A 16,040-nucleotide genomic window follows, 5' to 3' on the forward strand; every position below is an offset into this window, starting at 1 on the left:
GAAGCAGGGCCCAGGGATAACCTTTGGACTGTTCCTTTGGGGCTCTTTTCCAACTGTCTCTGCTTCCTGGATGCCATGAAGTAAACAGATTTCCTCCACCACACCCTCCCACCATAATGTTTCTGCCTTAAACATGGACCACATAAACACATAAAAATGGACCAAAACCTATGAAACCATGAGCAAAAATCAAATTTTTCTCCTTTGAGCAGATGATGTCAGATATTTGGTCCCAGGGACAAAAGCTGATCAGTACAGTGTAGAACTGGTATTTTAAGGGATATTTCATTTGAGTTATTATACGATACATTCTGATGATATTATTTTGATATTCAGGAACTGATACTTTCTGACCAACAGTGTTACTGAACACAGGTAATGTTTTGACTTTCAAGTTTTTCTACAGATTCTTCAAACCTGTATCAATGGGCTACATTTTCCAAATGCCTACTAATAACTACCAAAAATATTCTTATCAAATCAGAAGCAAATGGAGCTTGAAGAACAGAAGACTTGAAGGACTTTTCTTTCAGATCTACTTACTCGTCCTTCTAACAGCTTACTGGTACATAATGTCTTTTGGAAAGAATCCTGATTTTGCAGCAGAACTCTATTAAATAATGTGTTAAGAAAATAAACTCCCACTTCTGGCCATGATATAGTAACTTGTGGCAGGTCAATGCCTCCATCAAATACAACTAGAAAAGCCAGTTAAATATAAGAAGTATCTGTCTAAAAGCATGTGAGAGGTGATGAGATAAATAGACACGAGCAGCCAGAATCCCAGGGAGAAGAAAACTATAGAACAAAGAAACTACATTCTGTGCTTTTTCCCTAGTGGAACTCACCAGTTCTTGGCATGATACTAGAAACTCGGGATCCTGACATGGCACAGAGGTACGGAAGCCAGCAGAGCTTCTGGCAATCTCACGCCTATTTGGTGCTGCTGAAACAGCTGGGTAAAGAATGAGGAGCGAAGTGAGAAGTGAGAAGAGAGGCACAGAGGAGCGGCCCATTTCTTGGAAGAATGTCTCTCAAGGCACTTTCCACAGTGCAAGAGGCTAAAGAGCTAAGCAGAAAACTTCTGAAAAGTAAAGTGGAAATTGAAGTAATTACATTAATCTGGGAAGAAAAATAGTAGAAACTTGGACTGTCCAATAGGAGAAGAGAATATAAAGCCCTAGTTTCCCATGGGGACCACTAAAGCACTACACACCTAGAATGCATTCAGACCAGAGGCTGATGGAGATTAGTAAAAATGGAGCAAAATCTGCTGAGTCTCCAATTAGATCCGGGTGATCTGGCCTCACCACATGTTCCTACCCTTCAAGAAAGGATCTGTGGCTCTACTAGTCAGCTATTGGTTTCAGATCTTTCGTGCTTTAATCCACCCAAGGGCACACCTTCTAACAAAGGAGCAGATCCAATGACAGAGGAGCTAAAAAGACCTGATAATCTTAGCTCAACGTGGGATGACATTTTTAGGACAAATACATTCTAGAATCACCAGGGATACAGCAGATTCTTTGATGGGCCTAGATCAGTTCCTGTACTGAATTCCTGCTTTCTCCCCTCTCCATAACACAAAAGCTGATGCCTAAAAAAATGCCCCGTACCTCAACTTCATCAGTGATTGTTTCTACAAAACCCAACTTGTTGTGAGTCTCAAGAGTGGTGCAAGAAAGCAGGTGATAAGATGGAGATGTTGGCCTGATTACTCCTTACTGGGATTGAAGGAAGGATGTCATCACTGATAAGGCAGTACTTTGGCACCAAGGGCTAGTCAAACTGTTAAACCCCTCTAAAATGTGCCTTGGATTGTATACCTTTGGAAAGGAAAGTACTAAGTAGGGTAATTCATCAAGTATATGAGAAGTAGAGAGGAAATAGTAACTACAAGCTTCATGGATTTGGTGGCTTATTGATAAGTATCAATGTCTTAGAAAAAGATAATTAAGAGCTAATGGTAACTATAACCTATATGTGAAAGCCAACTGCTTTCCTAATACCTTAGAAAGAAACTGTTATTTACTGCAAGAGAGCCTAGAAAGCTGAGGAACAAGCCCAGGAATTAATACAGTGGTCCAACTCCAGAGAAAGATCAGCATCTAATCAAAGTAGGTCTTTATACCAAAGTAAAGTCCTGAAGTGAGGGAAAGGGAGATGTGGGGGAATAGAATGTCCCAATTTTGAATTCTTAGTTAATTAAAGCCAAAATTATTAGAAAGTTATTATCATGTATATAAGATTAAACCAAAGAAATACAAAACAAATATGCCATAGAAGAAAAAAAAAGTAATAAACTAAAAAAAATTGCCTTGAAAAGACAGATACAAATTTATAGAAGGAAGGTTTCCCTCCAATATCTAAATTAAAAGAGAAATGTCACCCTATATCTTACAAAAATTGAAAGAATGAATAATCAATATCTACAAAAAAATAGTTTAAAAATTTGAATATAATAACCAAAATTTTTGATGTGTATAACTTGGCAAAAGAAACTTGAATAAACAAAACAAAATCGTCCTTCATCTGTTAAGGAATTGAGTCTGTAATTTTAAATCTTCCCTCACAGAAACACCCAGGCTTCATGAGTAAACTTTTAAATACTGAACAAAGAAGTTTTACTAATCTTACCCAAACTCTTCCCACTTCTTTTTATGAAATCATCAAAAACTTAATACAAAAGCAAACACAGATTTATGAAATGGAAACCACAGGTCAACTTTCTCTCTCAGAAACAAATCATATCCTAAACAAGACAGTGGCCAATAGTATCCAAGAACAAATAAAAAGGCTAATACATTGTGACCAAGTGGAAGTTACTCCAGAAAAGCAAAGATATTTTGACTTTTTAAAAAGCAAAAAAGTAAGAATAGTAAGCAAGGACTTCTGAAAATTCTATCCTCTACAAAAGCATGAAGAATGTTGGTTTTTAAAAATGGCAAGATCAATGTTTCCAGAACTCTAGAAATACAAGTGATAATGCGAGGAAGATTTATCAATAAAAACCCCAGAATCTTGGTGTCATCTACGCACTTTGTGACATCTTGACTCACCCTTCTCCCATCTCCTCTTGCTAATTCTGCGCTGGCCTAAAACCCAATAATTGACAACTATATGAGCAGCCACACAGCCACTTGGAGAAAGCAGAGCCTATTTGGAGCTCTTCAAACTATCCCACTACCAGGGAACTGTCGCTATTTGACCTGTTTGCTTCCTGAAAACACTTCTTAGAGGATATGTCTTTATTTGATCTAAATCAGGTCTCACTCTGTGCAGCATTTTCTGCCAGGCTTCTTTTTTTCAAAATGAGGAAGAAGGAGAGAAGGAGAAATAGGAAGAGGAGAAAAGTAGTGAATTGTTAATATTACAACTGTCTGAGGTTGGGATTAGTACCAACAAGATGCTAAACAATAACAAAAAAAAAAAACAATTAAACGAAAAAGGGAACTAGGTGCCGATGGGGGATTTAAAAAGCTATAATATAATTCCTGGAAATCTAGAAAGCCACATAAATCTGTAGGGTTATGCATACCTGAGAAAGACCTCATTTCTAGCTCACATTGACAATTCACACAAGTCTGAATTGAAGAATAAGGGCGTAGAGGTATAACCTTCCTGTGGCAATATTGAAAATGTGCCCCAACATACACAAAGTTGATGGATATTTATTGGTTTGAGACACTTAAGAAAATTTATGTCAAATAATTAGTTGAACACTAAATTCCTATTTTGGCAAACCCTTCAATGGCCAGAGGCAACAAAGAATAAATTTAATTAGTTTAGGAAAATCACTAAACAATACATAGTATCAAGAAACACTAATAACAACAAATGACAGAAAAGGAGAGAATCCAACTTGTGGGTTTTTATATTGCATTATTTAAAGTGTCCAACTTTCTTTTGTTCTTTTTTTGTACCAGGGATTGAACTCGGGTCCTTGCTCTTGCAAAGCAGGGCACCAAACTGCTGAGCTAAATCCCTGGCCCTAAAGTGTCCAACTTTCAACCAAAAAAATTTTTCAGAATGCACAAAAGGTCTGAAAAATATGGTTCATATCCAAAGGGGAAAAACAGACAAGAAAGACTATCCCTGAGGAAATTCAGACATTTTACACATTAGACAAAAATTTTTAATCATTAATATAGAACACATTCAAATAACTAAAGAAATTCATTTAATAACTAAAAGGAAGAATAATAACTATGGCTCAAAAATTGTATAAAGATATATAGATTTAAGAAAAAGAAGCAAGCAAATACTGCAGTTAAAAATAAAATGACAGAAATAAAAAATTCACTAAAAAGGCCCTCGACAGCACATTTCAGTAGGTGAAAGAATTAGTGAATTTTAAAATAAATAAACTGAAACAATCTAGTTTACATTTCAGAAAAAAAGAATGGCAAAATTGTAAAAGGTACTTAATATCTTGAAGGATGCACCCACATATGCATAAAGGAAGTCCCAGAAAGAGATTTTTAAAAACACATCAGAAAGATGTTACAAGATGCAACCGCTGAAATTTTCTTTAATTTACACATTCAAGCAATACAAAACTCAATATAACTAATTCAAAAGGGTCTTTGTTTATACACATTTAATCAACCTATCAAAAACCAGACAGACAGAATCTTGCGAATATCAATAGATAAGCAACTCACAAAGCAAAAGCAAAGCCTGGGATTAACAGCTGATTTCCCACAAGAATTCATAAACCCTAATGGAAGAGGGCTAACGTCTTCAAATTGAAGAAAATAAGCCTGCCAACTAAGAATTTTATTTATATCAACATATTCTTTACAGTAAAGACCAATTAAGATATTCTCAGATATATAAAAGCGGAGAGGCTGTGCCACTAAGAAAACCACCCCAGGGAGCTGGGGATTTAGCTCAGAGGTTCGGTGGCCTGCCTGCAAGCGCAAGGACCCGAGTTCGATCCCCGGTACCAAAAAAAAAAAAAAAAAGAAAACCACCCTGTAAGGAATACTTAAAAGAATCTTTCGGGATAAAAAGAAGATGGGAGGCAATAACTTGCCTCCACATAAAAACATAAAATGTATCAGAGATAATAGATAAATCCATGAACTCTTAAAAGAAAACAAAGAATAAATAGTGGTGATCTTTAATTAGGCAGTGATTCTAGATATTCCAGTAAAAGCACAAGGAACTAAAGAAAGAGCAGATACACTGGACTTCCTCAAAGTTAAAAACCTTTCCACTTCAAAGTACACCATCAATAAAATGTAGACTCCCCAACAAAGTTAAAAAGAAATCTGAAGATTATACACCTGATAAGGAACTTGTATATTCAAGCCACTTGTGGGGATGCACACCTGTAATCCCAGCACTTGGGAGGCTGAGGCAGGAGGATCACTGAAGTTTGAGACCAGCCTAGGCTACAAAGTGAGTTCCAGATCAGTCTCGACTACTTAGCGAGACCCTAATCTCAAACAAAAACAAAAACAAACAAACAAAAAAACCTTGTAAATTCAACAATTAAAAGACAACCCGATTTTGAAGCAAGCAAAATACTTGGGTATACATTTCTCAATATAAAGCATACATTTGGCTAACACTGACATGAAGTGTGGCTCGATATAATTAGTCACCAGCAAAACATAAACCAAAAACACAATGGGATACTACTTTATATCAACTAAACTGATTATAAAAAAGAAAAACAAGTGTAGGTGAGAATATGGGCAAACTGGAACCCTTACACATTGCTAGTGGGACTGACGGTTCCTTAAAATGATACATGTAGTTAGTTCTGACTGCAGCAGTTCCACACCTAGGTATTTACCCAAGAGAATTAAAAATGCAAAAATGCAAAAACTTATACATGGAAAGGCGAACCTAAATCTGCAATTAATATGTATATATTTTAATATAATACATTCCTACAACAGAGCATTAATAGTAAAAATGAATAAATGATATATGCTATAACATGTGCAAAACTTGAAAATGTTTTTCTAAGTCAAAGAAGCTAATCTCAAATGTGCCATATTGCATGACTGCACCTATTCGGATACCCAAAATAGTCAAATTCACAGAAACAGAAGGCAACCGATGGTCACTAGGGGTGAGGAAAGGAAGGATGGTAACTTATCACTGATGCACATGGGGTTTCTTTCTAAATGTTCTGGAATTAGTTGCTGTGATGATTGCACAATTTCATGAGTGCACTAAAACTATTTAATTGCATGCTTTAAACCAATGAATTACAAAGACTTTCAACTGTATGTCAATACAGCTGGTATTTTAAAGGTTATTACCATAATATGAAGAAAATCATACATCATCTGAATAGATATTCAAATAGCATGAGATAAAATTTTAAATCTATTTATTTTTAAGATATTAGAAACAGAAAATGCTTTTGTTAATCTGACCATAGTGCCCAAAGCAGTCCTTCAGCAGGGATCACAATTAAAAGTGACGTATTTCACTTAGGAGTATATCCTCAATATGTATCCATTTTCCTATGAATGAATCTAATTTCGCATTCTTTATAGCTGAGTAGTATTCCATTTTATAGAAAAACCACATCTTCTTTATCCAGTCTCCAACTGATGGGCAAATGGGCTGTTTCCAAGTTTTAGCTATTACAAACTGTGCCTCTATAAACATTGGTGCGCATATATCACTGTGGTATGATTCTTTTAATTCTTTTGGAAAGATACCCAGCAGAGGGATGGCTGGGTCAAATGGAACCTCTAATCCTAGTTCTTTGAGGTATCTACATATTGATTTCCATAGTGGTTGCACCAGTCTGCACTCTCACCAGCAATGGAGAAGGGTTCCTTTCTCCACACAACCCCACCATTTGTTATTGATTGATTTCTTGATAGCAGCCATTCTTTGTGGGGTGAGGTGGAATACTCCTAAGTGAAATAAATAAGTCACACATGTGTAAATACTGAATAGTTTCTCTGGTGTGAAAAACTATAATAGTACATAAGATTCTAATGAGATAATTGACCATGTGAAATAGGAAGAAAAGTTCTAAAGGTGTAGGGAAAGTGGGAAGGGTAGGGGAAAGGTAATAAGGGAAAAGAAAAAAATATGACAAAATGAAAAATGGAAATAGTATTTGTAGATGGGGAGGGGAAGGGAGGGGGAAGGGAGGGCAGGGACAAGGGGAAAAAAATGAGAACCAAGACCTGTCATGTAAAGGTACACGACCCCAATAATGAACGTAATTGTACTGTATACCTTAAATGTACCAATAAACTCAATAAAAGGAAAAAAAGAAGAAAAAAAGTGACATATTGAAAATTTTTTCTCACATGTAGAAGAAACAGAAGGCATAAGGACCAGAAAGAAGGAAACAAACTTATTTTTACTTAATGGGTCTGTATATTTAGAAAATGCATATAAATCTAGACAAACTATAAAATGTATTAAATGATTTAGCAAAGCTTTTGTATACAAAGAAAGAAAGAAAGAAAAAATTTTAAAGTATGTTACAATAACATCACAACTTCCATAGGCTAACAAAAAAATATAAGACAAGATGTGCCAGAGTTCTATGATTAATCCCATAACAGATTATTGAAAGAAATACTCAATTGAGCTAGGTATGGTGAGAAAGGCCTATCATTCCAGCACTGTGAGAAGCTGAAGAAAGAGAATCTCAAATTCAAGCCCACCCTGGACAATTTATTGACTTAGAAACAACTTGTCTCAGAATAAAAACAAAAAATGTTTTAAATACCTGGGGTTCCAGCTCAGGGCAAAGGCCTTGGATTTAATCCTCAGTATCACAAGTAATGATAACAATAACAATAATAATTTTAAAAAATAAAATAAATTACTCAATTAAATATAGTCATAGTACATTATTTTTGTGATTGGAAGGTTCCACGTTGTAAAGAAAATTTTCCCAACTTGACTTACACATTAAATGTATCTCAAATTTAAATATAATACAATGAAAATTTAGGATTTGTAGAAATTACAAGGTGATTTTAAATATATATTAAATACAAAGGGCAAAATGATCTTTAAGAACAAAGCACATACTAGTCAATGTAAAGACTTATAAAGCTATCATAACTCAATGTAGTGTGGTTTATTACTGTCAAACAGTGTCCAGAAATAGATATACACAAGCCATCACTTGATCAATAACAAGTGGGATATTACTATGCAGAAGAAAAGGACTGTCTTCTTTAAAAAGTGGGGGGGGTAATATGTCAATTGAATATATACATACAAAAAATTCCTACATTTCGCCATACACAAAAATTAATTCCAGAATTACAGTAGATGAAAAACAGAATGCTAAAACAATAACAACTCTGGAAGAACTTCAATATTTGTAGGATAACAAGGATTTCTTAACACACACAAATTGCAAAATAAAACATTGATAATGCGGACTCCTCAAAACTAAGTCATTCCATTCCATACTAGGTGCAAATAAGAGAATGGGAAGCCAACCACACAGTGGGAGATCTCTATGACACACAAACGCAATGGACACTACATGTGTTAGCTTTCTTTCACTGTAACAAATTATCTAAAAGAAAAACTTAAAGGAAGGATAGATTTATTTTTCCTCATCGTTTCCGAGGTGTCAGTCCATGATTGCTGGGCCCCATCACTTTGAGTGTGTGGCAAGGTAAAACATCACAGTAGGAGCATCTGATAGAAATATGCTCATCTTACCACAGCCGGGAGGGGGACACAAAGGTCCCAGTATTTCCTTCAAGAGCTCTCCTCTAGCCCCACTGCCTAAAGGATCCACCTCTTCTTAGTAGGGTCACAGCCTTTAGCACAGGGGCCTTTGGGGACTTTGAAGATTCACACTACATGAACGTGTATTCAGAATGCACACAAAATTACCCATTAATAGCTAAAAAGACCATCAAGAAATGGGCAAACTATCTGTATAGACAAGGATATTGTCACAGAAAAGAATATTCAAAGAGTCAGAACTTTGAAAGTATGGTCAACTTTACCAAGAAAATGCAATTTAAAACCACATAAAGAATGAGAAAACAGATTCATTAATAGGAAAATGGATACATATTGAAGATATACTCCTAAGTGAAATAAAAAAGTCACACATGTGCAAATACCAAATAGTTTCTCTGGTGTGAATAATCTGCAATAATACAGAAGATCCTAATAAGATTACTGACATTTAGAAATGGGAAGAAAGGAGCTAAAGGTGTAGGGAAGGTGGGATGGGTAGGGGAAGGGCAATAAGGGAAAAGAAAAAAATGTGAGATAATGAAAAGATGGAAATAAAGTGTTTGTAGATGGGAAGGGGAGGAGAGGGTGAAGGGAGGGCAAGGACAAGGGGAAAAAATGAGAACCAAGACTTGTCATGTAGAGGTACAAATTCCCAACAATGAATGTAACTGTACTGTATCCCTAAAATGTACCAATAAACTCAATTAAAGCTGAAAAAAAATTTAAAAAAAATAAAACCACAAAGACATATTACAATACTCTCACTAGGATTGTTGAAATGCCAAGGATAAGGAAGGATTTGAAACAAGTATAACTTCTATATATAGCTAGCTATTAAAAGGATTTGAAACAAGAATAACTGCTGTATGTAGCTGTTAGGAGTATAAATGTGGCACAACTACTTTAGAAAATACTTATGCTGAACAAATCAATAATCAGATTCAGCAAAAGACTTGTACAAAAGTGGTCATAGCATCATTATTCATAATAGCTGAAAACTAGAAACATTTTAAGTGTCTATCAAAAGCAGAATAGAGAAATACAATGTCGTATAATCATATATTAGAATACAACATAATAATGAGAATGAATGATAACGAAATGAAAACTTGATGAATTTCTCAAACATAATGGTCAGCAAATGCAAGATACAAAAAGGTTACGTACTATATGATTCTGTTTATATGAAGTTCAGAAATAAAGCTACCTAAATGGATAAAAGTCAGGACACACATTTATTTTGAGAGAATGAGGTAAGACTGGAAGGGGGCTGAGAATGTTTCTAGGGTGTCGTTGATATCCTGATTCTTGATCTAGGGTCGAGTCACCTGGTTAAAATTTACTGAACTGTGCACTAAACATTTACATAAATCCTTTGATAAATAGTATTCTCAACTAAAAACTTCAAGAGGAAATGTGACACGGACACCTACATTGCTTTCCATTTTCCTGCTGAGGTGAGAAGCAGATTCTGCTGCTGTTGCTGCTTTCAGATTGGTTTCTAAACTGGGAGCACTTTAGGAAACTGGGCCAGGAAGTGTTCACCATCTCCAGGACAGATTCACAGCCTTCTTTTGCAGCCTCACAGAAAGATCTACAGGGCTGGAGGCCATGCCTAGAAGAAAAGAGAAAGGTGAAAAATCAAAGCTTTAATAATATATTTTTCAAAATGATAATGATATTAAACTTGGCCACCAGTGGCATAATATTATTTTAACTTCCTTCAATTTCAGTCCTATGACAATGATTTCAGCTACCCTACTACCTAGAGCAGTGATGGCAAACCCTTTAGAGACAAGTCCCCAAACTGCAACCCAACTTATGTGCCACAAAGTGCCAATACTGCGATTAATGCTGAATACCAAGGTTTTAGTTTAGAAAAGGCCACTCATAGATCAACATCTTCTGTCTTCAAAGAAAAAAACAACACAACATGTATGCACGTGTTTTGCCACCACTGGCATAAAGTCTGGAGGCAATAAGTTAGTTCCATAATACATCATGTAAATGTCTCTTCTAAAAGCACTTATCTCAAATGATTGTTTTAAAATTTCCTATGCCAAAATATACTAGTCAATGAGAAAAGAGCTCTACTTGATACTAAAAGGAGAAAATTGACATGGAACTAAAGGCCCGCAAATTTCAAAGGCAGAAGTGGGTCATAAAATAGATTACTCTCAGAGAGAGAGAGAGAGAGAGAGAGAAACTTGTTCCTTAACTTCCCCATCTCCCTAGAAAGAAACATACAGACAAGTGGCAACTGGGAAGACCCTGTGCAGCTATTTATCTTTTCAGGTTTCCATCTGTCTTCTGCAAAGTAGAAAGATTAAAATAGCTGTCTGTTAATGGTAAAAGTAATAATGTCCCTGGAACTTATCTTTTGTCACCTAATAAAGAAGCAAACCCTCCCAGAATCACAGCTCCTTGGAAGGAAACTTGGGGACAGACAGAGGCAAGGCCATGGACCCAGGTGGCCTTTTCTACCTTATGGCTACAGCAGCACCTTTCACATTGCTGGGCATCTGCCAAAGGCATTTCAAATAATTTTAAGGAAACCAGGAAAGAAATAGATACATCAGTTAAATCTAAGCACACATTTCACACATGAAGGCTCTATCAGATACCACAGAATCCTACAATATTAAATATGCAAGAAACTTTGAACAACACCTCCTTCGAATCCCTTGTTAACAAGCACAGGCCCCAAGAGATTCCGGGGTGGACTGAAGGCCACACAGCTCCTAGTGGCAGAAGCTGAAGCAGAATCCAGGTGTTTACACTGTGAGGCCATCCTCTGTTTCCTCCCCCACATTGTCTATTCTCAGAAAGGGCTGATAATCGATCTTTAACAACTCCCTGGTCAAACGCGCTCATGTACAAGACCCCATCAGTAGGTCTATGGATTATAGTAGCATAATGGGATATGTGTCAGTAAAATAGAAGTAAGATGGTCAAGAAAAGAATCTTGGGAGAAGTGAGATTTCATTATAAACAAAAATGTGGAAAAGGAGTACTCAACAATTACATTCTAGTAAAAAAATGTTTTTACTATCCTTTTAGAAAAATCACACTAAAACAATATTTTAAAACCCTGATAGTCACATAATTATCTATATAAATTAACATGTCACTAAGTTTGACAGCGAGGATGTAAAAAGAGAAGTTTTGCATTTGAAAAAAATCACTTATATAGTACAAAAATATGAATCAATCTAGGCAAGTATCTTGGTATTAAAAAGAGACATTTGATTGCAATTAGGGAAACGTATTTGATATTTAGAGAACTAAGAGAGCACCACTCATATAACGCTATTTTAAAGTGTCTACTTACCTAGATCTCAATCCAGAGAAGGTGGACTATATTTTATTGAATGAAATTAGAGTGCGTAGTTAAGGAGTGTTGAGAACACAAATTAGGAAGCAACTGCTTACTCTCTGGTAGGCACTATGCTAAGTGTTTCACATGCATTAACTTATTTCTATTTCTCAACAGCCCTTTACTATTTACAGGTCCTATTACTATTATGCCTAGTACATAAATAAGAGAACTGAAGCACAGTAAAAAGAAGGTGCTTGTCCAGGTTCACCAAGGCAATGAGTGGCAGAGCCAAGATTAGGACTCAGGCAGATTGTGCCAATATCTGCCCAATGAACCGCTGCCCTAGGGTTAGTCTTACTTCACGGGTCAGTGTTTCAAGAACGACATGCACTTTCTCAGTGCATAACCATATGCATGGCGGTTGGGATCACACATCATTCTGCAAAAACAAACAAACAAAAAACTAGCAAACTCACAGTTTATTGCTTACTAATGGGGCTGGGGGAAACAAGGCTATCTCGTTTCTACAAAAAGAGTAGAATAGTCTTTACTTCTTTTGTAGGCAGCCCACAAAAAAATCATGAAACACCCCAAGTCTTTGGCATATTTCCTTTACACTTTTGTCCTGGGTAGGGATCCCAGTGTCCTAATATCATCTGGGCAACCCTGAACACTCCCCCAGGTGACCGCCTGTAACAACCTATTCTTTTTTCCTATAATCAATCAAACCTGCTCTCCCAATTGTAGCTGATCTCAATGAAGATTTCAAATAAGATTGACATCGGGACAAAAATACAGACTAATACATGATAAGTGGACATTTACCCTTTCTGGGGATTTATTTTACCTTATTAAAGGAAGACTGCTTGTTGGAGTAAAGCAGTGTCTAACTGGTGAAATTTCAGGTACGATTTAGAACTGAAAAACTTTATCTAGCATTTTTCTGAAGATTGGGAAGATGGGTATCAAGCTAACTGCCACTTCGAATGCCAGACTCTCACAAGTGTTTTGTGGACCTTTTCCTCACTTCTAAAGCTATCTATTTTTTTTTAATCATTCCACATCTTTTTTTTCAGAATCTCCCAGGGTAACAACAATGAAGTTTTAGCAGGAGGACAGCAGATTATTTTCAGGTTGTGAAATTAAATCTTTAGCTCAGAACTGATTCATCATTCACTCTTATCATGGTCATTTTCCTAAATCTACCACCCTACCACCTTCACATAGCTCCTCAGACAGCAGTATACTGATGCCAAGACTCAGTTTCCCTCTTTGAAAAGTAAGAGTGTTGGGAGAGCGGGAGTTGGCATTATTTTTTCCACGATCCTTTTACTACAAACATTCCTCACATCAAAATTCATTCTTTAATGTGATATTTCTCAGAGGAGTACTGATAATTCCACCTGCTTTGATAAATTTCAAAAAGTAACAGGCATTTTTCTCAAGATTTGTTCTGGGAATATATAGACATTAAAATACCATTAGGCCTTCTATTCTAAAAATAGAGCTTAAGAAAAATGTCTAGTGTTCCCAAATAGCTCTCTTAAGAGGTATAACTAAACTCGGACTCACAAGCTTTAAATTGCTGGACCAGGATGTGTGAAATAATGACAGAATATGTAATACTAAAAGCCCTTGCAAACACTGAGCACAATGAGGGCCATTTGTTCTTACTTTGCATGAAATCTAACTGCCTATGAAGGGTTGAAGTATCTTGCTATTCATCACAGAGAACAGTGTGGTGAGATAAGCCACGCTAGTTTGGAATGTAAGTATCTATAGCCAAGCAACAAGCAGATTGACAACTGAAAACCAGTCCTCAGCACAGGGGAGGACCCACTTCAGTTATCAGAATTGCTATTTTAGAAATAGTGATTGTTTTAAGTTGATGTATGAAGTCCATTTGGTGTTTTCCAAAAAAGTCCCTGACACATTTTAACTAAAGTAGAAAACTCTTGTATGACCTCTATAATTATTTGTTGAAATATCTGATAAATATATAAATAATGCTACTGTACAGTAGTAATAGTGTGGTTTCACAGTGTTTTCACTACCAAGGATGAATGTTCTAAAATAATTAATCTACCAAAAATATATCTATTTTGCCTATAAAACTTTTAGATAATTTATCTACCAATAATTTTGTTATTTTATACCTATTAAGCATACAGATTTTGATCACAAAAAGTTCTGAAAAGGACATACAATTATTGAATAAGCTAGAGCCACAAAGTGAATTCATAAGGTCAATGAGTTTCTATGTTTTATAAATTACATCTTTCTAACTTTTAATTTGAATTACTTATTATATACAGAGAAGTTATAAAATTAATACAGAATGTTTCTTGTATCTTTACTCCAGACTCCTCCAAAGTAATTATCTTATCATTATTATTATATATAAGCGTCATATTACTGTTATAATTATTAAAGCAGGAAAATAACATTGTCACAATACATTTAAGGTAAAGTGGTAAAGTGGCTATTCAAATATCTCCAGGATCTCCCTTCAGAGTTCCATTAATTTCAATTAGTTGTCAGGTTTTTTTTTCTTTTGATAAATAAATTATCCTTTAAGTATCTTAAGAGAGCTCAGGACTTAAAACTTTTTCCACTTAGAGAGAGAAGGGGGGCTTTGTGGTAGGCACACTCTGAGAGGGTAGCCGATGACATGCGCTTCCCAGTAACTGTGCCCTGTGTAAGTCCCTCCTTCTGAGTATGTGCTGGAGTGGGGACTTGCTTCCAACCGTAGAAGGCAAAGGTTGTCACTCCCAACATTAAGCTACATAAGATTGTGACTTCCATCTTGCTGTCTGACCTTCTCCCTTAGTGGCTTTGATAGAACAAGGTGCTATATTAAAGAGACCCACGTGGCAAGGATCAGACAGACACTTCAGGCCAACAGTCCAACAGCCCCTGAGAAACTGAAATTCTTCCAACAATCCATAGCTGAGAGCAGATCCTTCCCCAGAAAAGCCTTCAGATAAGACCGCAGTCCTGGCCAACATATTATCGGTACCATTGCGATGGAATCTGAAGCGGAAGGGCAACCTAAGCCACTCCTAGGTTCCTGTGACATGTAAATGTGTGTTGTTTTGAGCTGCTCAGGCTGTTGTAATGCATAATCCAGCAAAAGAGAATGAATGCCCTTTTCTTGGACACATCACTTTGTCAGGTATTCTGCTGAATTAGATGTGATAACACCGGAGTGTGAACGTACAAGTGACACAGAAGCATGAATTTATCGCCACCATTGGGAAAAAAACAGCCAGTGCCTTGTTCTCCCTGTCATGGGTCACCAACACCAGCTTCCATGTCAGTGCAGTCTGGTGACCAAGGAGTACTTACGAGAGGTTAGGCTTAGAGGAGGTATGAGAGAGGCAAGAAACAGGCTCCCTTGCTTCCCATTTCCACCAGACTGGGCATGGAAAACCGAGTGAGTGGATGATCATATTTATCATTATCTCTGTCAGAAGGGAAATAATGAGAGAAGTATCTATGGGTCACATGTGTCTGAAACATAGGACTGCTGTGACTGCCTTTGCTTGTCCATATGTGTAACAGTCATGGCCCTAGCAGTGAAGAGATGACCTACCGGTGTTGGGTAACTGCACAGTTTTTAATGAAAGTCACTTACAAAGGCGATTTTGATAAAATCACCAAAGAGTCCTTCCACATTGTTTGTTTGTATTTTTCAGGGACCCAGTTAAGCAGAGCACCATTTGGATGAACAAATCACATCATTTCCCACAGATGGAAATCTACCTTTAATTTCACTCACAGAAAAACTACCACCACGTACTTCTTTGAAGGAATAAGAACTTAACTTACCTCACTATTAAGTCCACCAGCACTCCTGCTTTGATATCCATGATGTTCTTGATGGTGATACCATCTGGCCAAGTCCCCAAGCCAAGAAATCTTTGTCTTGAACTCAACTTCAATATTCATATGTAACCAATCACTAAATCTTACTTCTTAAAAACCATTTAAAGCCATTTTCCTCCCCCAT

General features: G+C 36.4%; 1 protein-coding gene across 1 annotated transcript in view; it reads right to left on the reverse strand.

Annotated features, from left to right (window-relative positions):
* Corin (corin, serine peptidase) overlaps positions 1–16,040 on the reverse strand; it is a 243,289-nt gene that overhangs the window by 134,146 nt on the left and 93,103 nt on the right. The window contains exon 5 of the mRNA XM_019209977.2: positions 10,143–10,324. Coding sequence (XP_019065522.1) covers positions 10,143–10,324 — 182 coding nt within the window. The remainder of the gene's footprint in view (positions 1–10,142; positions 10,325–16,040) is intronic.

The sequence above is a fragment of the Fukomys damarensis genome, unplaced genomic scaffold (genome assembly GCF_012274545.1).
Source record: "Fukomys damarensis isolate Sample0158 unplaced genomic scaffold, DMR_v1.0_HiC HiC_scaffold_35, whole genome shotgun sequence".
Lineage (NCBI taxonomy): Eukaryota > Metazoa > Chordata > Mammalia > Rodentia > Bathyergidae > Fukomys > Fukomys damarensis.